At 37.3% G+C, this 24,190-nt stretch overlaps 1 protein-coding gene across 7 annotated transcripts in view; it reads right to left on the bottom strand.

The window, feature by feature from the left end:
• The window catches only part of CTNND2 (catenin delta 2), a 690,230-nt gene that overhangs the window by 406,924 nt on the left and 259,116 nt on the right, over positions 1–24,190 (bottom strand). For all 7 annotated transcript variants that reach the window (XM_087760877.1, XM_087760884.1, XM_087760869.1 and 4 more), the window contains one exon: positions 20,370–20,482. In XM_087760877.1, the coding sequence (XP_087617003.1) occupies positions 20,370–20,482 (113 nt within the window). The remainder of the gene's footprint in view (positions 1–20,369; positions 20,483–24,190) is intronic.

Below are 24,190 nucleotides of genomic sequence, written 5' to 3' on the forward strand. Positions count from 1 at the left end.
CATCAGGCTTCATGCTATCATATAGCAAACCCATACACCTAAAAGATCCTAGTTTTAGAAAGTCTCCAACTTAAAAATAAAGGAGGTATCACAGTGTGACAATCTTGGCAGAGCACTGATGCCACAGAAGAGAATGGATGTCTTGGCAGAACTGAATGCTTCATTCAGTCCCTGAAATCTTCCCTTCCTCCATGCAAATAAAGCTTCCCCTCCCCATTCCCCTGCATGTGGGACCATCCAACAAAAGAACTGAAAGAAGAAAATCAGCTTGCCTCCATGGGGTACAGCATCTAGGTCTCATCCTTTTAAAAACAAGCATGACAATTCAACAGAGAAGTGAAACTTCAATATTTACCTCTGTACAAATTGTGTTATGAAAAGCAATTAAGATTTCACCCTTCTGATATAAAAATGGTCCAACAGAAAATGACCTTGAATTTCAGCCCTGAAACTCTTCAAAATCTTATTCCTACAGATTTTCAAGGGGCTGAAGTTCCACAAAAGAGAACTTGTAATCTAATACAGATCGTTTAAATTTAGCTGTGATTGTATTGGCCTTTTCAAAGCCTCTGTGTTCTCTTGCAATTCCATCTTATGAGAATGACCAATGTCGATCCAATGCTGTAAGGTGGGGGTTTTTTGAGATTAACCTCTAACCATGGCATAGTAAGTCAAAGTAGATATTGCCAAGTCTGTGAAAATCAATATAGAAGCAAATCTACAGAATGTACTTTTAACTACGCATTTAGTATCTTTATTTTTACTTTCATAGTTCTTTTCCATAAGGATGATGCAACAACTCCAATAGCAATTTAAATAGGCAAAATCAAAGGTCATTTTCTAAGTTCTTTACCCAAGCAATACCTCTGAAATTAATGAGAGGTCACTGAATTAAAGACCAGCTGCAGGATTTGTGTCTTCTATTAAAAGGCCTCCTGCCTGCTTACAAGTCACATTGCACAGTATTCCTCTTTGAGATTTGGCTGCAATAAAATTAAACATCAGTCAAAATGGATTTAATGATTTACTTTTTTTAATAGATTACTTGCAAACTTTAGCAACACTGGTGCAATACTTTCAGACTGAGCAATTCAAAGGAGCCTAAGGGAGGAAGGCAAGTACATTTCATTGAAACGGATAAAATGTCAGCTGCAGTAAGTGCATGTATTTGCATATAATATTCCATTTATAGCTATTATAAAGAAATACAGCATGTAATATTTCTGACAGACCTTCATGGAAGTACTTTATTCACTCAGACTGCAAGCATCTATGAAAGCCTTACCATCTTTTCCAAACTTTACTACCTCTAGTCTTGCAGACCCAGATTCTGACCTGGCAACCATTATTGAATGGAATATGTTAGCAGAACACATAGGAGACTATGTACATATTTTTCATTGTCATGAAGTGATTATAAAGCTTAAAGGCACAAAGCGATTGATTATTCCTGCAGAAGCAAAGAATGAGAGACCTCCAAAAGCCAAAAGAGAAAGTCAGAAGGGGATTCTGACTTAACTGAAGACAGTAGATCGGAAAGTCCCCTATCTGTTCCTAGATCAGCTGAGAACCAGAGATGATCAACAGAGAAAGAAAAATCTCTGTCCTTTTAGACATGTCTTATTTTTCAGAGAGGGTTAATTGGTAAGGAATTACAGTTATTAAGACTTCAGGGCCCTTAGGTCTTGAAACTCATGAATATGACATCACTCTGGTAAAATAAATTATTTACCATGTCAGACATTCCAGAGTTGCAAAACCATTGAATCAGATAGAATAGATCACTGCTCATCAAAAGACCTACACTTTTCTAGTATCAATAAAAGAGAAAAGGAGGGAAAGAAGGAATAGCTATAAATACGAACTGAAATGTTAAGAAAAATATGGAAGCAGTAGAAGACATGAGATCGCAAGAAGGCCCAAAAATGATATTAAGAATATCAAGTCATGTTTTGTACCAAAAACTTTGTATAGCAGGTCAGTTATAATTCCCCCTTGCTTGCACCATCAACTGTGTTGAATAAGAAACAAAATGGCAGCTCAGAACTAAAGCACATGGATGCCTGCTGGGGGTTTGTAATGCAAGAATATGTCAACACGATCAGGTCACGCAGCATTGGGGCAGGAAGGTCCTGCTCAACCCAAGGTCATTTCAGTTCCTCTCTGTCTTGGCGTAACCACTCCTGCTCCAGCTACCAATCTGCTCTGTAGGATCTCTTCATCCTACATCACGCACCGAACAGGAAATGCTTCTCGTAGTTTCTTTGATGAAAGATACCTACTGCTATATTTCACAAGCTAAATTCAAGCCACTTGGACTCTGAACAGCAAAACAGTAACATCTAAACAACTTATTCCTGTGTACAATTTGAATAAAAAAGTAAAATAAACCTTTAAAATTCTATCTTAATCATTGGATTAGATTAAGACTGAGCATTATTACTGCTTGGTATCACTTAATATAGCTTCAAATTATAACGCGATAAAGTAAGAAAAATAGTAGATCCAAAAATTTGTACCCCAGGCTGGTTGCACTCTTAATTAATAATGTGCTACTGTTAAAATACTCAGGTAAATGTAGTACTGTTTTTCACTAAAGTCAGCATTAATGCAGAAAGCTGTACAGTAACCGTAATGTCTTTCTAAATTACTAGCCACAATTGTATCTCTTCACTGTGTATATCCTGCACTATTTTAAACAAAACAAAAGTCATCCATAGCCTACATTTTCAGCAAATGCTCTGAATAATCAAAACCTGACAAGGGTTACATTATGCACAGTAACAGGGCTTTCTTTAACTTTTATTCATCAAGGAATAAAAATCACGCTTATTTAAACATTGTTGATGTTAGGAGGTTCATGTCACAGATTCTCTTAAGAACGTGAACAAGGGTGTTTATTGTAACTACGTCAATACCCCTTTCTGTTGTTGGGGTCTTTTTTTTAAGCTGAATATAAACTGTCGTCTAAATTCATTGCAAAGCAATAAAGCAACGTATTATCAATGCCTCACTGCAGAAACAGATATTAATCTGGAAACAGTTGTGGGCCACTAAAATAAATACATTTAGAGGCATTAACGGATTTTATTTTACTTTGTTCCTTTCTCTGCAGTATGGATCAGTAAAGACAAAAGCTAAGTGATTTTAGTGGAAACCTATGTAAAAATTAAAACAGAAGGTATGAAAAAGATTTTTGGTTAATTCTTCATTTCGTCGGTGCTAAGACTAACATTTTATTAGATTTTATTAGTAAAGTTGGCTGTAGCAACATTTACATGGATTTCAAAGACAGTTCAGAATCAGAACAAAATTGAGTTGTAGTACAATCAGATTCTTATACTGGTACAGAGGGTAATACACAACCTTTTGCTATTTCTATAACTACTGATTAGAGCCAAAAATAAAGACTCAAGGAAGGTGAAGGCCTTGAAAAGTCTTTAACTTCAAATGTAAATGCTATTGCCTTCTTAATTACAGCACTAGTTGAAAACACTGGGGGGAGGGAAGTCAAGAGGAAAGGTAGGGAGAAGAGGTAGATGACAGAAGAGTACCCAATAATAAAAGTGCTACTCTTTCCACACCGATCTTCAAGTATTTTTTTAAATCAGAAGAAAAAAATCTGGGAAACATAAATGCTGCTACAGAAGCTGTTTCAGACCAACTTCTGTAATCTACTGCATAAGCTACACCGCCCTTTTCAAGAGTAGGTTTATAAACACCATTACGTGCCGATAAGCTATATCTCTTTTTCTCATTTATCCAACAGGATTAACATGGACTCATCAGAGAAAATTAGAAAGATTTTTGCAAAAGCTTTTCATATATGAAGTCGCTTATGCCCTGACACTTACATATCCCTAGGAAGGAAAATGCAATATATTGTGATGTAATATATTTAGCAGACTAGGACAGAAAGTGGAGGTGATGATTACTTCAAATTATTAATAGGGTCTTCTGTTCTCATCAGCAACTTGCAACGATTATTTCCTCCTAACAGCTACATTTATCAATTTACATACACTACATTTCATTGACAAATTATTTGGCCATGAACTTCCAAAGATCCACCAGAGCTTTCGTTAATCAGCTAGAAGAGGAAAATTGGATAGCTGAACTACAAAGCACTGATTATAATTGGATCAGTCATATGAGTGTAATAAAGAAAATTCTTGTAATGTTCGATATGTACTAGTCTAGCATTTTGACTACAAGTGACTCAATATAGACTAATGCTTCCAGATCGATGTTGAAATGCTGTTATTGTATTAGGTTCAAGTGGTTAAAATGGGTTTAGATTAAAATACTACTTACAAACTGGTTTTTAGAATAAACAAATTTCATAATGAGTAATATAAAAGTAAAAAGGCATGATTAACTGCATTATACCATCCTAATTATATATGCCTGAGCTTAGGGAAGGGAAGGTATTCTACCACAGGCAACTACTTGCCTTTGGAGGGCAAGATCACATAAGTACTAGGAGTTAAATCCCAGGTGCAACACTAACTTATTGTGAAGATAACTGTGCGTGTATTATTCAGTAAACCCATAAACCCGAGCCAAAAATTAAGGATTAATGATGTCTCTCTTTTACACTGGAAGACTGGGGGAAAAAGGCAGTGACAGAAGGGGGAAAAGAAGAAAGCTACAACTTCGGTGTGACTGTTGCTGCTGCATTCTCTAGATGGTGCCCAATACTGTGAAAGGAAGACTGGAGCCTTCAGATGGCCTAGATGAGGGGGAACTCCCACCTGCCAGTGTTATCCTTCCCTCACGGCCCTGCAGCTTCCTTGCTTTCAGCCAGCAAAGGTATCTTGCCAACACTGCTGTCTTTGACTCCTTTCTTGCGGGGTCTGACCTGAAGCAGGGTTGCTTCTACCAGGTTTCAATCAGACACCTCAGCAGAAAAGTTATCACCACTGTGAGATGAGTAGCCCTCCATTCCAGTGGTCTCCAAAGTGGGGTGTGCACACGCCAGGCATTGCGCAAGACAAGTCACTGGAGTGCAGGAAGAAAATATTTTTGTACCATTAACACATAAAAGATAATAAAAAATAGTGTTTATTTAATTTTTATCTAATCCCTTTTTAATTTCTGATTTTGTTTATGTTTTATAAGGTTCATAATATATTAGTACAGTAGTACATGTATATAATCTATAAATAAATAAATATCCATATATTGCGGGTGCATGCTCAAAAATGTTACCCTGATAGGGGTGCATGACCAAAAAACTTTGGAGAGCACTGCTCTAACTCAGCAGGGAGGCTGGTGCAGAAACACTGGCCAGAATCCACAGAACCTGCTACCAAGTTAGTCCTCTTGAACCTGATGTCTGATTTTTGGGGGGAGGAATGCCATTGTTGTGAAGCTAGCTGAAGTCTCCACTGAAGCTAGAACATTTCTACCAAATATTGGGGACCTATAGTTTTTTTCTTTTTTCTGGTAAGCTTTGAAGAAAGTATTTTTTTCTAAGCTAAAGACATTCCTTTCATGGTAGTCACTGGCTCCTGTTAGCCATTCATGAATACAGTCAAAAAAATCAGTAGCTATATTGGGAACCTTTAAGGTAACTTTCACAAGATACTTGAAATTAGGCAAACTTCACACTGTACTCAGTTTGATGCTAATCCTATTGCAGCTATATTCACAGCCATCTGTGTGATAACATTTATGGTGAAGACTTTCAAAATAAAATGCAGAAGGAAGATTTAAATGAGAACAAAATACAGCAATTTAATATGTTTCAAGATAACAGAGCGGATATAAATGTAAAAGTTGTACAATATCTTCCTTCTCTATACCTGGGGAGTTGGAGGATGTTGCTCTATAGAGAGTGCAGAAGTAGGGAGCTGGTGTGCAAGAGTCTTTTTTTTTTTTTTTTCAATCTTTGTTTGTGCAAATGAGCAGTGTGCAGGAACAAGATGAAAATAAAAGGGGTAGAGGAAAGCCAGAAGGAGGCAGAATATTTATTCACAATTAGCAGTAACTGAGACTACATCTACTAGGAGCTGAAAGCATGAGGGATTTAAAAGCCCCTTTAAGTTTAACGTGCTAAAATCTATAAAATCTTCCTTAACTGCTGAACTGGCAACATGCCTAGAGAGCATATAGCATTAGCCATTCAAAGTAAGTTCCTATCCAGTTGTGAGATGCCTGTGGAAACAGAACTGTGTTCATTCATGCCATTCCTGGAATTCAACGAAATACATTAGTAATACTTCCTGTGCACTTTTGATATTCGATATACTCGAGTATCAAGGAATGCATAGCTCACTTTCCGCTACAGAGCGATCACAGTTGTAGCAGCACCATTAAGATGTTCATGTCAGTCCCTCAGAAGACGTATACAGACATCACAAAGGAAAATCAGGACCAATTCCTGTGCAAATTGTCACATATGAACAAGCAGAGATTACCTAATCATGAAGAGTAATAGCACTGTTAATTTCTAAAGTAAGGTAAAAAAGACAAGGGAAAAAAAAACAAACCCAGATCTTTTCAAAGTGATTTGGTAAGTCTTAAATTTCCTGTATCAAACACTACAACTAAATACCCCAAAATGATTTTTTTTAATCAGTACAGATCACGGCAAGACACCGAATCCACTTTTGATGTGACAGCAGAAATTACTACTGTTGAGAGGAATGCATTTTTGAAAGTTATGACTGATGGGAATTCTATAACTTCCAACAATGCATTTCTATTGAAATCTCCAGTTTCTTTAAAGATTGCATGGGAAAACAACCATGCTTTTATTAAAACCAAGAACCCAGACAAAGCCAGCTTAACGCAAAAGTCAGTCAGTCACTTGCTAGGGACAGATAAACTAGCCTGAATGAGGTTTTGGCAGGAAGCGTTAGTAACTGTTCCCGTATCTGCACTTGCTGAAAGTTGATCGGGAGTTGCCAAAGCAAGGAAGTGCTGAGAGCAGGAGGCAAAGGCTCTATTTATAACAAACTGCAGTGTTTAGTGAATTAGGTGGAATATAAACTTAGGTAATGGAGAGGAAGAAAGGTATCAAAAGAGAGGATGCTCACGGCAGAAGTCAAGGTCACCTACACAAGCTCACATGGTGAGAAGCAGAAAGTAGGGGTGGTGGAAGGAGAGAAAATACTATGTCTGACTGCAATATTTCTTGGAAAATCAACACAAAATTGAATTTGTCTCCTCGAGAACATCAACAAGATAGACTTTGTCTTCATCTGTGGAGCAAAAAAAAATTAGTTTGTTTGGAGTTCTGAGAAGCCTTCAGCTGGCTGCATTTTGACTTACTCCTTGTACAAATGCATTGTTACACAGCTTCTCTTTCACGACCGTTTCATTTCTGAACTGCTCTGGGGATAAATCATGTTTGTGTGGAGGGACACTGTTGTCTACAGGACCAATGCAGTTTCATAACTTGCAAAATGAGCATCAGGAAAAGAACTAGCTATCTGCTTATAACAGCTGAAGGCAATCCAGTGGAATCGTATCAACTTCTGCTGCCTAATTCTGTTGTTGTAAAGATTTGTTTGAATCCCTGTCAGGTATTCTCTGCTTCTCATTTCTCTGTACAGCCTTCCAGATATGCAGGGATCCTAATAAGCAGATCAGGAACTGGCATACAGATGTGATGACTACTCACAGCAGCAAATGAAGCCAGTAAGATCTCTTCAGCAATTAGTCCTAGATTTCTCGGATTGAGCAGCCAAGATAAATGGGTGTTTTCAACTTTCGTCTTTGGTCCTGCAACTGTAATCAGGGCATAATATGGTTCCCTGACTCCTCTGCCTTATCCTCCTGTCCTGCTCTTCTCTAGACTCTGCCGCTGTTTCATTTTCCTCATCCTGCTCCATCCATTCTTCATTTCTCAGACCCCCTGACTCTGGTGTGTGACGATTAAATACAAATCTTCACTTTATAGACTGAATCTGGGTTCTTCCAGATGCCTCATCCACGTTTTGAACAAAGGTTCCTCCTCCCCAGTTTTTCCCCTCATACATGCGTGTAACTGGGATGCTAAATGCACCTGGAGATCTGCTTCTTGACTTCTTGCCATTGGACTTGGAAGGACCCTTCCTTACCCTGACAACACAGACGGAAGGATGGGATAACACTGAAGAGATTTCCCTCCCAGCTCCAGTATTCCGCCCCATCGTACACCAAATTAGGTAGATGGCAAAAAGCATTGTAGAAAAATAGGGATTTATCTCTGTAACTCTATGCAAAGATACATTTGTTCCTCTGTTAATGGCAAGGCCTTTTGGGGCAAATCTGTAATAACAACAACGATGATTAGTTGAAATCCCTTCAAAACCTCGGTATGTGCATCTTGAGAAGGAAATATTCAACCTGGAAGATGCAGCTTGGCAAAATAAGGAACAACTGAAATCTTGGTTTAATACAAACCAGTAGGCAACATTAATGACAGACACTACTACAGTCTCAGTCCATGATTCCTCAGAACTGACTCCTTGAAGCACCTTGGATACCCTACTTCTGTTTCAATGTTTGATGTCAATTGCCCATGGGCATTAAGTACTGTCATCATGTTACAGAATTTGTTCTCAGTGTAAACTACCTACTTCTAAGATACCATAAAAATGGTACCTAGTACCTTTGACCCACAAGCAGTAAGCACTAAAAATGAACTTTCCTGGACAAGTTTTATCAAACTTTCCTGCAAACACTCTAAATTCAAGAACTTTACAATAGCAAGGCACTTCACCTCAGCATCATGGCCTCAAGTTGCAGCAGGGGAGGTTTAGATTGGATATTAGGAAAAAATTCTTCACTGAAAAGGCTGTCAGGCACTGGACCAGGCTGCCCAGGGAAGTGGTTGAGTCCCCATCCCTGGAGGTATTTGAAAGACGGGTAGATGTGGTGCTTAGGGACATGGTTTAGTAGTGGACTTGGCAGTGCTAGGTTAACGGCTGGACTCGATGATCTTAAAGGTCTCTTCCAACCTAAACGATTCTATGATCATCCTCAATCTTGTCTTCCTCCAAACCTATCCAAAAACGTTTCAACATCTGATAAGTAAGGATGGGGACAAAAAGAATGTCAAATCATTAAAGCAGAGCCCAGCAAGGTATCATAAAAAGGAGAGCTAGAAGGGCTGTAGAGAAATAGTCTTGTCACTCGTGTCCCATTCTTGATAGATATTCTACATGTCCTTAAGCTTCACATGATAGTTTTTACGGTCTCCTTAGGCAATCTATTACAGTGCTTATCCGTCCTTAATGGTATACTGTATTGCTCTAATTTTTCAACAAATGGCTTGTCAAAAGTAGTCTGAACACAGAACCTCACTCTGTAAGACATAACCAGGTTTTACATTACCAACAATATATTTCCTAAGATCAGTATTTCCATGTTTATTTCACATTAGTGCAATATTCAAGTTTCAGGCTTGCAATAACACATTTAAATGGAGAATGCAATAATTGGAAAGACTTTTCAGAAATCTTAGTATCATGCCAGAAGTGCACTAAGGTAGGGAATACACTATTAAGTACAGTCTTCATTGGCTTACATATCAATAAATGTTGGTATGTAAAGTACCTGCTGTTTTTTCTGTTGTCGTCGTTCTGCTTTTTTGTGGTTTTGTTTTTTCTGTTTCCTGGTATTAGTGAAACAGAAGAAATAATGGAAGACTTGAGATAACTAAGAGAGAATCTTAGTGACACCTGGCAGCCCCAGATAAGGCTTTCTGCCTGTAAGACCCTTTCTTGGGGCACTAGAGAGAAAAATATCTATATCCTTATTGTCATAGCTTTTTTGCAGTAACTTTGATGAGATTAAAATAAAATCTGACACCTTAATTTCATAAACATGCCAGTGTTATGAGTTTGGCAATGCTGAATATTACTGTGTTACTGCTCTCACGGAGGTGATATCTCAGGAGGGTACTTGGCAAGCAGAAGAAGAGGGAGAGCATCTGTGGAGGGGGTGTTTTAAAAGTCTTGTTGGAGTTGGTGCCTTCAGAGACATATCTATCTGGGAATGATATGACCCATGATACTATTGTAAAAGATATGGATGTACTGTAAAAAAGAAAACTACACCAGATCTGATTGCTTGGACATTTGCTGGAAATTTGCCTTTCAGCAACAGAAGCTTATCTGCTGCAAAACTGTGAAACCGGTTAGTTCCCTGTAGAGGATCAACAGGACTAATCTGTTTTCTTGATGTGCCTCATTGTGGAGAACCAGCACAAAGCCCCCACAAATGTTATATTAATGGAAATACAAAAAAGTTGTACAGCTTTTTACATTATCTCATTTTCTCGCTTTTGTAGCAACTTCTCTCAGTATTTTTTTTTTAACTGTTTCCCTAAATACTGGACTTTCATACAGTGAGTAGAGACAGGCTCAAACTTAATCTTTTATCAGGTTGCTCTAACGATCAGATCACAAATCTGCTATTTTAATCCAATAAACTGTCAATCTAGACAATATAATTAACTAATCGCATTATTAATATGAATTGTACCAACTGTTCCAACCACAATTTATTTCCTATAATGAACATTTTCTTCAAATCCTCCTTTTTGGTAGTGGTCTCAAACTAATTTATTGACCAAATCTAATAGGACACAAAGTTCATCACCTTTCAGGTCTCTACATCTCACAGCCGAAAGATCAAGAGATAGAAAGCACAAGGCAAAAGAGGAGTATTGAAAATACCAGCCTCAGTACTTCCCTGATCACTTTGTCTTACTTCTAAACATATTCTCTGACCCGAACACTCTTAAATGTGGCGGTACACATGAAGTCAGCAACATCAACTGCTGATGTCAAACTGGCATAGGACATTAGGCTTGGTACACTGTAATAGTTGTCACAACAAGCAGAATCTGTCCATTCCACTTCTTGACAACTTACTGTATTTTACAAAATTCTTATTTCTAAGCCAAGATTTCAGGAGTGCCTAAATGCTGTGTTTAGGCATGTAAACCAGTAGTCCAGTAGTCTGATTTTCAGACGTGCTGGATTCTAGCTGGTACCTAGTGGACACACATTAGAACAGTGACCATCATCCATCAGTCAGCAACCCGACACCTAGAAAGTCACGAATGATTTTTGTGGTAGGTAAGTAGATTGCTGGAGAAGATGAATGGTATGGGGGAGAATCCTTAAATGATTTTGCTAAGCTATAGACCGAAAACTGATATGGGAAAAAACAAACACTTTAATAAAGTGGCCAAGCATTCAAACCACACTGTTCATTCTTAGTTGTGGTCTGACAAAGGCTGCTTCAGTTTCTTATCTTCTAAAGTTATCCAAATGAACACCGTAAAGATTTTGAATTTAACAAAAATACCATCTCGTCAACTTTTTCTAAGAAAATCTCTCTGGCTTTGTTTTGTTGGGGTTTTGTTTTTTGGTTGTTTCTTCTTTATTTATTTTGGGGGGTTTAAAGGTATTTTTTTAAATTTATGCCTTTTAGAGATAGCAAGAACTCAAATAATGACTTCAAGAAAACATTATGGTATAACAAACACTTGCACATTTTCCCATCATTTTGTTCTAACTGAATGTTTCCTTCCAGCTCATTTCATTCTCATGCTGGCTTAGTAGCATTATAACTAAAGATGCATGATTATTCAACAAAGAAGCTAGCTTCCTAGTAAAGAATGTTTGGGTTTTTTCTCTCTACTACCTTGAAACCTACATGTTTTTACTAGGGTATTCTGTTTTACCACAAGCCCCATAACGCATGATAAGCTTTATACAAGATCTGGAAATATATCAGATAGTACCACGCTTAGCATTGTCAAAACGTTCCTCATCAATCTAGCTAGATCTGAGTTACCCCAAAACATCATTGTATGCATGGCCCACCTTTCATTTTAGTTTTCCTACTCAAGACCCAACGTCAATTTTGTACCTGTTCAGGGGTTTTTAAATGGAACGGCCATCAAATAAGATGCAGTATAGACACGAATCCAGTGACACAAATGAATATCAACAGGTCCAGTGCAACATTTTCCTTCTGCTCACGCCAGACTGAGGCATTCTGAGGGATAATGATGTTCAGTATTGGTTCCACCGACATTAGCACTGTCCTTCAAAGTAACAGTGTATCTTTGAAGTGAACCTCCTGCTCTTTTCCACTTCCCAAGCTTTAGTTTGCACCATGAAGTAGTCTTGTGGCACACCAACTGAATTGTTTTCAGAAACTAACCTGGAAGAGGCTCTCCAGGAGCCTAGCTTTACTTCAACAACTAATGGCAGGCCAATCCATGGGACCAAACTCAAGTCTGTTATAAATCCCCTCAAAACATTTATGATATGGATGCTGTGTTCTCAGGACCACGTGTTTCCTTCTGCTAAGCCCCAAGAATTGTGCTGCACTCCTGCTAATGCAGACACAGCTATAAGCTGATGAGGTTTGAATAAGGAAAAAAAAAAAAGTCTCCTTTCTCTGATTTCTCATTTAACTCAGTTTATCTACTTCTAAATAATTTTTCACATTTACCAACATGGCTTTCCATGGATTCTGCACGATACTTCTGAGAACGAGGGAAATTGTATATGCTGTACTTTCATCTCTTCTGCTGTCAGCAGTTCCTGGTAAACACAAAACTCTAGGGTAAAATTTGATGACTGTAAGATAGCATGTTTATTACAGATTTTGGGGGGACTTGTTAACTTTCTTTTCCCTAAGAAAAACCCTTTTAAGATATTATTGAGTGCAAAAGAGAAAGTAAAATATTGAGAAAAATGATTTATTTTTTTTGGTCATATATTCGCAAACTACGGAAGGAAATCACCTGTGAATAGACTCTGCCCTTAAAATGTAATGCTGTTAAACATTTCTGAATTGTTATTGGATCCCAAACTAGTCAGAACTTTGGGATGGATGTACATAGATCTTTTTTGAAGACAACTGAAAGGCTTCTACCCAACTCCCATTTTCACACAACTTTATTATTAGAGTAGAAAATAGAAAGTTAACATTTATTCAGAAAAATCTCGAAAAAAAACCCACACACCCCCTCCTCCAGACAACTGAAGGTTTATACCCCACTCTTCTGTAGCCCATGTGTTTCCACAGCTGGGTCCTTGCTTTGCCACTTGGTCTTAGACAACTGAAGAACGTTTTGTGTTGATGCAAGGCTAGACGGTCGCACTTGGCCCTTAGAAATTTCATTCCATTACTCTGAGGTTTGGCAGGCTGCTCCCTCACATTCACTGCAGAATGTGTATGAATTCATATATCTTCTTGATCTGTATACAAACTGGAGATTTCCTGCTTTTGATTGTAATTCCTTTGCCTGCTGTACCCTGAATTCTCTGACATCTTCCCTTCTTGACTAAGTTTAGTTGCTTAGGAGCAACTCAGGAGTGGAGCAATCTCTGCATCTTTCTAAAGGGTTCCACCTGACCTGGTCACTTACAGCAACATAAAATCATTGTGAGATAATGGGAAAAAAACACAACAACAACAAAAAATGCTCTCTTACCACAGCTAAATATTCAGACTTGTAGAATTTGTGAGGAGTGTTTTCAGAAACTCACATTTTCAAAAACCTGCCTTTTATTGCCATTTTTTATTTTATTTCAGCTAAACTTTTTTATTAATTCAGTTGACAAAAGTTCATCCAAGCACGACTTGTTAAGCTTTACACAATCCACAATGAAGAGGAGCAACAGTGTGTGACAAAACTTCAAGCTTATTCAGCTTCTGAACTACTGAGCAAACACACATTCCAGAATGGGGTGAATTTCTGAGCTACAGCATTTGCTGTCAAAAGTTTAGTCAAAATCTTCCCTGTCCACTGGTGAAATGACAATCTTAAAGAACATCTCTTTTAAAAATCTGACTACATCTCTTGAATGTAGTGACTATTAATATCATGCTATTGGCTTATGTTTAAAAAAGGCAAGTACAAAAATTACACTTGACATTTTCATAAATAATGATAGAATATTGATCCTTTCTATTTCTACTCTGAAATAATTGTTGTGCGTTTTTTTCTTCTTAAAAGTTAACTTTCTAATTTACATTTAATTAAAAGGGTTTTTTTAATTTTTGTTTTAAATTTAGAAGCTTCCCAGTAGCCCTTGGAGACATCACTGTAACCAAAGCAATGTGAAAAAGTTTAACACATTTAACTGATAACATGTTGAGTTGATGAAGAACCACAATGCAGGCAAAACAGTTTTCCAGTAATGATGGTGTATAAATTTTACTTGAAAGTTGCATTATTTTCTAAGTGTGACTATTGAGCAAACTCTTTGCATACAAACAACTGTTCTGCTCTCATAATACCACAGAAACACATCTTTTTCTTTTGGCTCGTATTTTGCTCTAGAGTCCACATTAACCATACATTTTTCAACTTCTTTTTTTTTTAATACCTACATTCACAGGCAAAAGCAAAACATATGTTCATTAGTTTCGATCAGAGAGGTTTTTTTGAAATACTTGAAGAATTTGATGTAAAAATACATATATATATATATAATTCTAATACGATTATTTTCCTAGTATTTATGTGGAAATAATAATAAAAAGCACAGAAAAACTTATGTAGGAAGGGGAAGTCATGTTCTCAGTATCTCCAAGGATGGAAACTCTACAACCTCGCAGTGCAACCTGTTCCAGTGTTTAACCAAACTCATGGTGAAAAATGTTTTCCTTACATCTGGTCGGAATTTTCCATGCTCCAACTTGTGTCTGTTACCTCTCATCCTACCACAATGCACCTCTGAGAACAGTCTCGCCCTGGCTTCTCTACATCCTCCCATTACCTGGTCATAGACAGAAGAAAGACTCCTTCTGACCCTTCTCACAGCTAACACCCCTTGTTCCCTCAGCCTCTTCTAATATATATGTGCTCTCTAGCCTCCAGCCTTCTTGGCAGCCCTGCACTGAACTTGCTCCAGCATGCTAATGTCTTTCTCGTACTGGCGAGCCCAAAACTGGATATGGTACTCAAGATGTAGCCTCGTGAGTTTCAAATAGAAGAGAGGAATCACTTGCCTTGACCTGCTGGTTACGCTTTGGCTACTGCAGCCCAGGATGCAGCTGGCCTTCTTTGCTGCAAGGACAGACCGCTGACTCATGTTCAGTTTGTTGTTGAAGAAATCCTGCAGGTCTTTTACTGTAAAACTGTTTTCTATCTAGACGGTCCCTGGCTGTGTTGTCACATGGGTTTATTCCATCCTAGATGCAGGAATTTGCATTTGCTTTCATTTATAAATTTCAACTTCATAAGGTTCCACTCAGTCCATTTCTCCAGATCTAGACTGTGGCAGCCTCACCTCTATTGGGCTACTGTATTTCTCAACCCCTCATATTAAATATCTACAAAGACTATTGTATATACTTCTACAATAAGTAGCTTAAATTAGATCTAGCACCCACAGCTGTACAGGAAAACTTTATAACTGCAATTTTATTTACTTGACCAACACAGTGGAAATTGTCTACCTATGTCAGACTGTATTTCATCTGTCTCTTCAATGTTCTCGAAATGAAGGATCTTACGGGTTTATCAGTTAGACTTGCTGGATGTTTTTTTGAGGGAATTTGCAGAAATTGTATCCTAAGTAAAACATCAGTTTCCCCAGTAATAAAGTGTGAATAATAAACGCATCTCCAAGAGAGAGAACTACATTGAAAAAAGCATATACAAAGCAGGTAAGCTTTCCATGCAATGCAGTAAATTAGATTACATTTTTGCTACCTGTAAAATACAGAAACTTTAGCATGTTGCTTAGGAAAATCATGCACAAATACCAGTCTTTTCAGGAGACTTTCAATAACAAATTGCAAATCACTTCTACTAATTTCAGTAGGGGGTTGAAATTCAGTTGAGAAAAATTCTGTTGCCTGACCAATTTGCAAACGGTATGTTCAAAGAGAAAGAGTAGGCTATGCTTGAGCTACATTCCTGAGTTCAAACAGTAAGGCTCCATCAAAAAATAAGTAAACAAACATAAATTGCTCACATAAAACAGTGATAAAGAATGTGAAACAGAAACTTATTTTAAAGTCTTAAGGATTTACTAACAAGTAAGTACAGTTCTTCAATGAAGTCCAAAGGATATTTGTTTGTGTAGCGACACAGCTTCCATAGATGTTACATGTATATGCATGCAATCTATTTTCTTGCTTGTTCAGTCTTCCCATTCTGTGGCACTATTTTGTCTGAATTCTTTCAAAAGAAAACATGAAAACATGTAGCTGAGTCTTCAAAGTGCCTCAGAGATTTTGTGTTCATCTCTGGAAGGAAAAAAAAACACTCTCACTTTCATCAGCTTCTATTTTGAGGAACTACATGATGCCATTATGGGAAATCCAGAAATGTGAAATACATTAATATGCCCTTAAAATTATCAGAGACTGAAGAACTCAAAGATATGCAGGCATCTAATTGCCCTCCGTACAAAAGGGAGTGACAGACTGATGGATCTGGCCCAGAAGGAATAAGCACCTCAGCCAGAGGGATGGAGCAGTATGGAACATGACTTGGCTCCTTATGCAATGTGTGATGAAATTTTAATACTCAGCAGCCTGAGTAATGAACTTTTCAGAGTGTGCCAACAGGGAAACACTGTGGCATGGAAGAGTTCCCTAAGTTTTGTCCTACTTCATGGTCTAAACATTTTATCCAGCTTTATCAGAAGCCATTGATTCCCCCTTTGATTCACAGCCAAGAACCTGTTCCTGAAGAGAAGGCACTCAAGTCCTTTTGGTACAATTCCTAGTGAATATAGCCCCCTAACCCTCTAAAAAATGACTACTGATCAAGGATATGACAAAGAAAATTTACTTTGCCTATTTTGAAGGGGCCCAGCTGGGAGATAGGTAGGCACAGAAATTATAAAGCTGTGGTGTTTCCTCACACACCCAAAATCAATTCTTCAAGGTTAGCGAATGGTCCTGTGGAAGAACTGAGCATTGGTGTCCCTTCAGTTAAGCAAGGCTTGTCACAAACAGAGCTTTGGATAGAGCAGCCAGCTCTGGTTAATCCAACCTCTTCTGAAAAAACTGGCACATCCACAGGCAAACTACGCTACAAAGATATCACTTTGTATCACAGAAACTACAAATGCTTAGACCTGCCTCTCACCAGGCTTGATCAATCTGAGCTATGGAGCTATACCAGTGTAAGATAGTGATTCCCATTATGGACTTAGGCTGCATAATTCTGTGCAAAGTCGCATTGTGCCGTTCAAATTTACCTCACATTACTTTCTGGATCCCGATTTCTGTGACAATAAAGGGTTATATAGGAAGTCCTTAAGGATTGAAAACTGAGCCACGTGAGCTTCACAGTACAGCCAGATACACAAGTCCTTATGGGCCAAGCGTCAAACATGCAAGATGAGTGCAGAATGCAAAATTGAAGCCAGAAATAACAGGCCTTTAGCATGTTCCTAGAAGCCTGGTTTCACGGGCACAATCTTAAGACATATAGGAAGACTCCATGCAACCACTATCCCAAGGAGGTAAAGCTGAGATCAATTTTCCTGATATCTCCACAATGAAGGGCACTATAAGTACTTGTTACGTATATCTCCAGTTGTTTTAAATGTTAGACCAAGATATGACAGAAAACACCACTGTAAGCTGTTTTAGCCTGACTAAAATTGCAAATATGGATAGCTGCTCCATGTACTAGTTTTAGATAACTTGGGTACTAACAGACATAGGTAACAAATATTAACAAGAAAAACTCCTTTTAGATATTTTGAGTGAATTACTTTAAAGCGGGGGGGGGGGGGGGGGAAATCTAACTTCCCAATATTAAAGTATGCTGATTACAATCAGTCCAGTTTGATTATTCCTTGATAAGGAAAAGCTTCTGAATAATAAACATTGGTGTCATCAGAAAACAGTGCCATCACTGAAGGATGTATATTCACTTCTACTGGAGACTTACAGGTAGGATTTCATTTGAATAATGATAGTATTTAAAATAAATGCAATTGATTTAAAGAGTATTTTAAAAAGCTCTTCGCGAATAAAAGCTTAGCAATAACAGCTGTTAAGTTGTGATTTTAGTTTGCGTCCCACCAGAAAAGTATGCTTAAAACAATTAATTAATTATTCAGTAGCTGAATAAAATAAAGATGGCAAAATCTTCAAATTACCCTGTATCAGCATCATGGTTTAACCCTGAAACCACGGCAATCAGTACGAAACTTATTTTTAAAGCATTTACTATTTGCCACAAAATTAATCACCTTGTTTTAAAGCAGGTATGTCTAAAGAGCTTAGCTTCACAGGGGGTCACATCTATGAAAAAAAAATATTTTTAAGCAAGCCTCTTCTGGCCCCACAGACTCCAAGACTTTAAGAAGTTAGATACTTTTTTTCTTAACACACGCTATTCCACTACATAATTCTTTATCTTCCAAGTCTTTGCCTCACTATACTATGTCAAAGGAACATTCTCAAATCTGGATGAGCACTGCAAAGTCAGCACAGCAGCCAGACTGATATTTGACTTCCCTTAATATTTGTGTTAGTTCTACCCGCTCCCGTAATGATTTAGTACTTTTAAAACTAACAGAAAATTAAAGCTCATTTAATATGCATGGGAGAAACAACAACCCAACACAAACAACATTGGATTATAATTGATTTCCTTTTTAAATCACTTGCCAAGTCTAAGAACAGATATCTAATTGTAAGCTTTCGATGTTATCTTCTAGACAAGAGTATTTCAAGTATTTCTTAAAAAGTTTTTAGTTGGAACACTAGAAATTTTGAACTCTCGTATGTAAAACATTTCTGGGGCAAATTACAGATGTCAAAAACTTTCATGAAATCTCCTCAGTGATTCTAGGTACTAGTTAATTCCACAGAGAGATTAGTAGTCAAAATATTAAATTTCTCAAATAACTGGAGACTCTTAGAAGTAGCTGAGTGACCTTGATGCCACTGATGACTCAAAAGTGTAACTTAAGCAATAGGAAAGAAGTTCACCAAGAAAACATTTCCTTCCGAACAAGAAATTTCCCAGTCTCCGTATCGCTGTCTGGAATAACCCTAAAATAACAGCATTATTCAAATATAGCTTAGTATTATTCAAACATAGGTCAGATAGCTTTTTTGAAATGCAGTCATACCATACTTAAAATTTGAAGTGCTGCGGGAGTGTACTTAAGGTGCAAATATAGTACCATACTGCATTCCCAAATATTACCTACTCTGTGCTTAAATAATTCTATTTAATATAGTTTCTCTAATGTTAATATAAGTCTAATTGGTGGGGAAGATTATACAGAATAAAGTAAGATTTTATATTAGGGAGTTAATTCTCACTTGATTTATTAAGAATGTTCATATTTAAGTCAACTTCATGGACAGCTTCTGTTGAATTAGTGAAAGATTCTTCTGACTTCTGCCATTTTAATTGAACTGTTACATTCAGTATTTTTGTTGCATCTTTGGCATTCGATTGAATAATTATTTCCTATTCATCATAGAAAACAATCATTTATTTGATTGAAGTGCAGTCTGAATTGCTTAAACTGAGGAAGAGTTTCTTCCGGTAGTGAAAGATATTTTTTGTAGTTTTTCTACTAGTATCACACAACAGTTGGAACTAAGCTTGGCATATCATACTTAATCTTATGTAGTCAAAAGATATCACACTTAATATTTCCACTGATACAAACAGAAGATATGTCTATACAACATATTTTTTCCTTGATCCTTGAAACTCAAGTACTGTCATCTTTCATTTATTAGGTTCACCCGAGAAAACAACAAAACTAGTATCAAGAAGCTCAAAACTACAAAATCTTTACTCACACCAAACTGACCCAAGACACCAGCTTCCTTTTGTCACAATTTCTTCAATAATCTCACCATCATCCACACAATGTACCAGAACAATTTCTTAAATTGAAGAAAGCCAATGTTTAAAAAAAGAGAGTAACTCATATCTTATCATTACATTTGGATGACAGGTCAGCAGCTTTAAGTAATTATCTCTAAAGCTTTTAATATCTTGAACGATGAAATTATGATAAAACAGGTTCACAAAACTTACCAACACATCTCTGAAAATATAAAGCTAAAAAGCTCTGGCTGAAAACTACAGCTGTATTGGTAGGGGAAACAGAAGTTTTGCTGTTAATCCATCCAGGCTACAGCAAATCAATGCATTCCAAATGTGACTACTATTTTGTTACTGGACAAACCAGATACCAAATTGCATAAAATTAAGCCTCGGCTTGAAATTTTCTTTTTAAAAGCAAATCAAAATGCAAATTTTCAAACTCTACTAAAATCTCATGCTCCCTGGTGAATAATTTTTTTTGTAAGAAGATAATCAGTCTTGTTCTCAGTGGTAATTCGTAACAGCGACAAAATTCATTACATTACAAAGAAATTAACAATTCATACATTACCTAATGCTGCTCATGCTTCCAGTTTCTGATCCAAGCTTACATCTCTCCAGCTGGCTAGCTACAATCTGACGTTCAGCCTCAAGTTCTCGAGTCAGTCTCTCAAACTGCAGTTCCTGAAAAAATAAATTAAACCATTTGTTTCGACTTCTCTTGAGATTAAGAAGGAATTTCAGAACATAAAATTGTAATTTGTGCAAGAACTGTTAGTATAATATCTTACAGGAAAGCTTTTTTTTTTTTCTTTTTAAACACATTTGCAGTTCAAATTTTTGAGGTAACACCTACTCGTTCCTTCATTCACTCTAATGGTATGTCGTAGAATGAGCCAGTTTATCAGGAATGGACTTTCCAAATACATTAAACAATTTAGACCTACGTCAAAATCATTCATAGTTCATGAAGACCTCTTAGTAGCATACAAATGTGCTCTTAACAAGCTGATCTAAGTATGATCAGAAATGAGAACAATTTGTGTTATTCCAAAAAAGATGCAAAGTTCTGCAGATGATCATGTGTTAACAAAAGCTTTTGTACTCAAAAAGACAACCATCACAGTACACACTAGTGAAATAAACTAAATTGAAGGTGTGTTGTTATGGACTGAACACAGTTTAATTTCTGCATTTAATGATGAGCACAAGGGAAACTCAAGTAGTTTTGGACAAAAGCCGTGTTAACAATCCTACCACTAATTGAATGTATTTCCTTTTATTCTGTCAAGGAAGCCAAACCAGTCCCACCAGGTAAGATTTATCCACAGAGCTTATAAATGTACTTCTAAAGAGTTTTTGGCTTTATACACCAGGGATTTTTTTTTTAATTAAAAGAAAAAAAAAAAAAGAAGCAAAACCAATACAGGTAAAAGCCCCACTATTCCTTAAAGAGCTACATTTCCCACATATGGTAGCAGTAGTTTTATCAAATACAAAATTGAAACACTTCTAGGGCATTATATTTGTTGTAAATTTGCCAAACGTTGCTGCCCTTTCGTTTACACTAAGTCATTTTCACAAGTAAATAGAAACAGCTCTCTTGCCCTTTTTCTTTGGGTTTGTTGAAGGCTGAAGGAGAAATATTTTGAGAATCCACTTGTTAAATTTTTCCTGTATCCACACAAATGCACCCATTATCTTTTTCTACCTCTTTTCTTTCAAAAAAGACCTCCCCGTAATGCAGAGGTATGGGAGAGATTCTCTTGAATAACTCCCCAACAATGTCTTGACTAGAAGAAAAACAGCATCGGAAATTACTGAGGTCATGACTTACGTCCACCAACTGCCACTGAAGAACTCGTTATTTGAGAGAAAGCAAGAAATGGTAGGAACAGAGAGGATTCAAAAGTCTTCATTCTATCTGCTACCTAAAACCTCTGACCAAGAAGCCAAGGGTAAATGGAGGCATTAAACTTTTCAGATCTCTGAAACGAGGCAAACCATAACTGAAGTGGAAGGAGGAAATGGCTGGTGGTTGTTCTACCTAATTCAGCTGGATCAGTCCTCTTTGTTTCTCTTGTTATTGGCATGGAATAACTTCTGTCCTGCACTACGAGTAAGGGGGGAAGTCCACGCAGGTTTTGTACAGCATGAAATAGCCAGTGTATACTTAAATGGCCACTGACTATTTGACAAAGCCTACTTAATTCTGTGTTCACTATTCCAAGCAAGACTATCCCGAGTACAAGAATACCATCAAGAGTGAGACTGATGTAAAGAGCAAAACACCACTGCTCACTGAATGTTAATAGTGCATTAGTAATCATAGTTAATAATATTCTCTGCACATTTTTGTAGTACTCAGAAATGTATTTTTCATTGTTGTTTGTAGATAGGACTATTAAAAATCACCTAGTAATAATCACCTATTTCAGATATGCCTGCTTCACAGAGAGCATTTGTCTTACACCTAGTAGAATCAATTGTCTGGAAAGCTGAAGAGACCGTTGATCAACTTTCCAAGAGTTATTATTCAAATCCTGGTCTTGTTTGCATAAAATATTACCCTTACTGCAGCAAGGATTGTAACAGAAATATTACTAAAGTTTTGAAGAATGTAAAAGCAAAGTGGTACAGTATTTGCTATGCTAGCATGCTTATATCAAAGCATGTAGGCACTGAGAAATTTTGATAGTATAAAATACCAAAGAAAATCAAACAGAACGTTAAGCGTACTTTCAAAATAAAACCAAAAGCTTTAACGGCTATTCTGTTCCACTGCATTTTTTAAGTTACTTGATTCTATCATGACAATGATATCAATGCACATTTTGACGCTTAGCATACGTTTTCATCCAGCCAGCTTCACTTCCCGCCATCCCAGGTGAGGCAGGTCAGACATGTTCTCTGCCAAGGCCTAGCAGAGGGCACTTTTTTTACCTGCCTAGGGAGAAGATGCAGCTGTCCTCCTAATGTTACTAATAGAACGTAAGAATCAAGGACTCGGGAGCTGATGCTCCTGATTGTCCACGCTGTCATTTGCCTTCTCCCAGACAGACAAGTGTAGCTCATTGTGTCCTTTTACTCTAGTAGGTGTGCAACCAACCTCTCTCCAGCCCCCTTTCGTCCATGCTATCCTAAGTCAACTAAATACAGAAATGCCCCCAAACCTATTTTATTGAAATACTTTAAAAGTAAATATTATTTTGCCTTTTTCTTTTCTTCTGCTATCTGGATTGTATATCTTCTCATATATTTTCTATGCTTCGTATTCCTTCAGTTAATCATTCTGGTTGACTGCTTTCCAGACACTTCTGCATTTTCCCAACTAACGCCCTTATGTCATGTACTTTGTCTACAGAATATTTTTTGCTCAAGATTCTAGTCTCCAAAATATACTTTTATACTCTTGACTGTCATTTATCTTTCTTTCTTACTTACTCCTTTCTGTTCTCTTCTGCATTCCATCTTTCTTTCATTTCCTAGCATACTTCGTGACTCATCCTCCACTGATCTCTTTCAGTCTTACTATACAAATTGGTACTCTAGCAAATGCCCTAAAACGATCGCTTTAAGCAGCCTCTCTCTCTCTCTCTCTCTCAAACTGATCCCTTATTGAGGGAACTCTGCTCTTCTTAAGATGCAGAAATTAATGTTTTCTGGTTTTACTGCCTACATTATTTAACTCCTGCCCTGCAGAGATGACTGGAAAAGGACAGTTGTGCTTCCTCCTCAAGCAGGAAGCAGAGATGTGCTGGATCACTTAAGAAAAAAATAACCTTGGGTTTCTAATGCATGCAAATGGCTAGAATAGGTGAACAGTAACTTCATTACTAGCTTGACTTAATTGCTGCTATTTCTCACTTAACTGTCTTCTGTCAGGTGCCATTAGAAGTTAAGGATGGAAGGAAGGAGATGAAAGGTGGGGCGGGGGAAGACATGTGAAGGGGCAGAGCCAAACAATTATTACCTCAGAACTATCCTCTACATTAAATTTATCAAACAACTGTGTTAGGTAATCCCTCATGTGACGACAAAAGTGCAGGTCCACAGGGTTCCCTTTGGAATGAAAGAAGAAAAGAAGAATTCAAGTAAGAGTCGTGAGAGTCTGCTATCCCTCCGTATCAAGAATCCCCGGCAGAAAACAAATTAATAAGCTTCCTTCTCTTTGCTCGGGAAGCAGTGAGAGTGACTAATATTTGAATAAATCCATATGTTTAGATTTCAAGCAGCTGTCACAGTGCAAGAAGACAGAAACTAGAAACAGTATTTGCTTACATTCTATAAAAATAACCACTGAACCTGACTCCATCGTTTGTCTTATTTGTTCTGTTTACAATCATTTTCACCAGTTCATGCCATGTTGTGTTATCTTCACAACCTTCTATT

This window comes from Nipponia nippon, unplaced genomic scaffold (assembly GCF_047370975.1).
Source record: "Nipponia nippon isolate SJK-2023a ecotype South Korea unplaced genomic scaffold, ASM4737097v1 scaffold_1, whole genome shotgun sequence".
Taxonomy (NCBI): Eukaryota; Metazoa; Chordata; class Aves; order Pelecaniformes; family Threskiornithidae; genus Nipponia; species Nipponia nippon.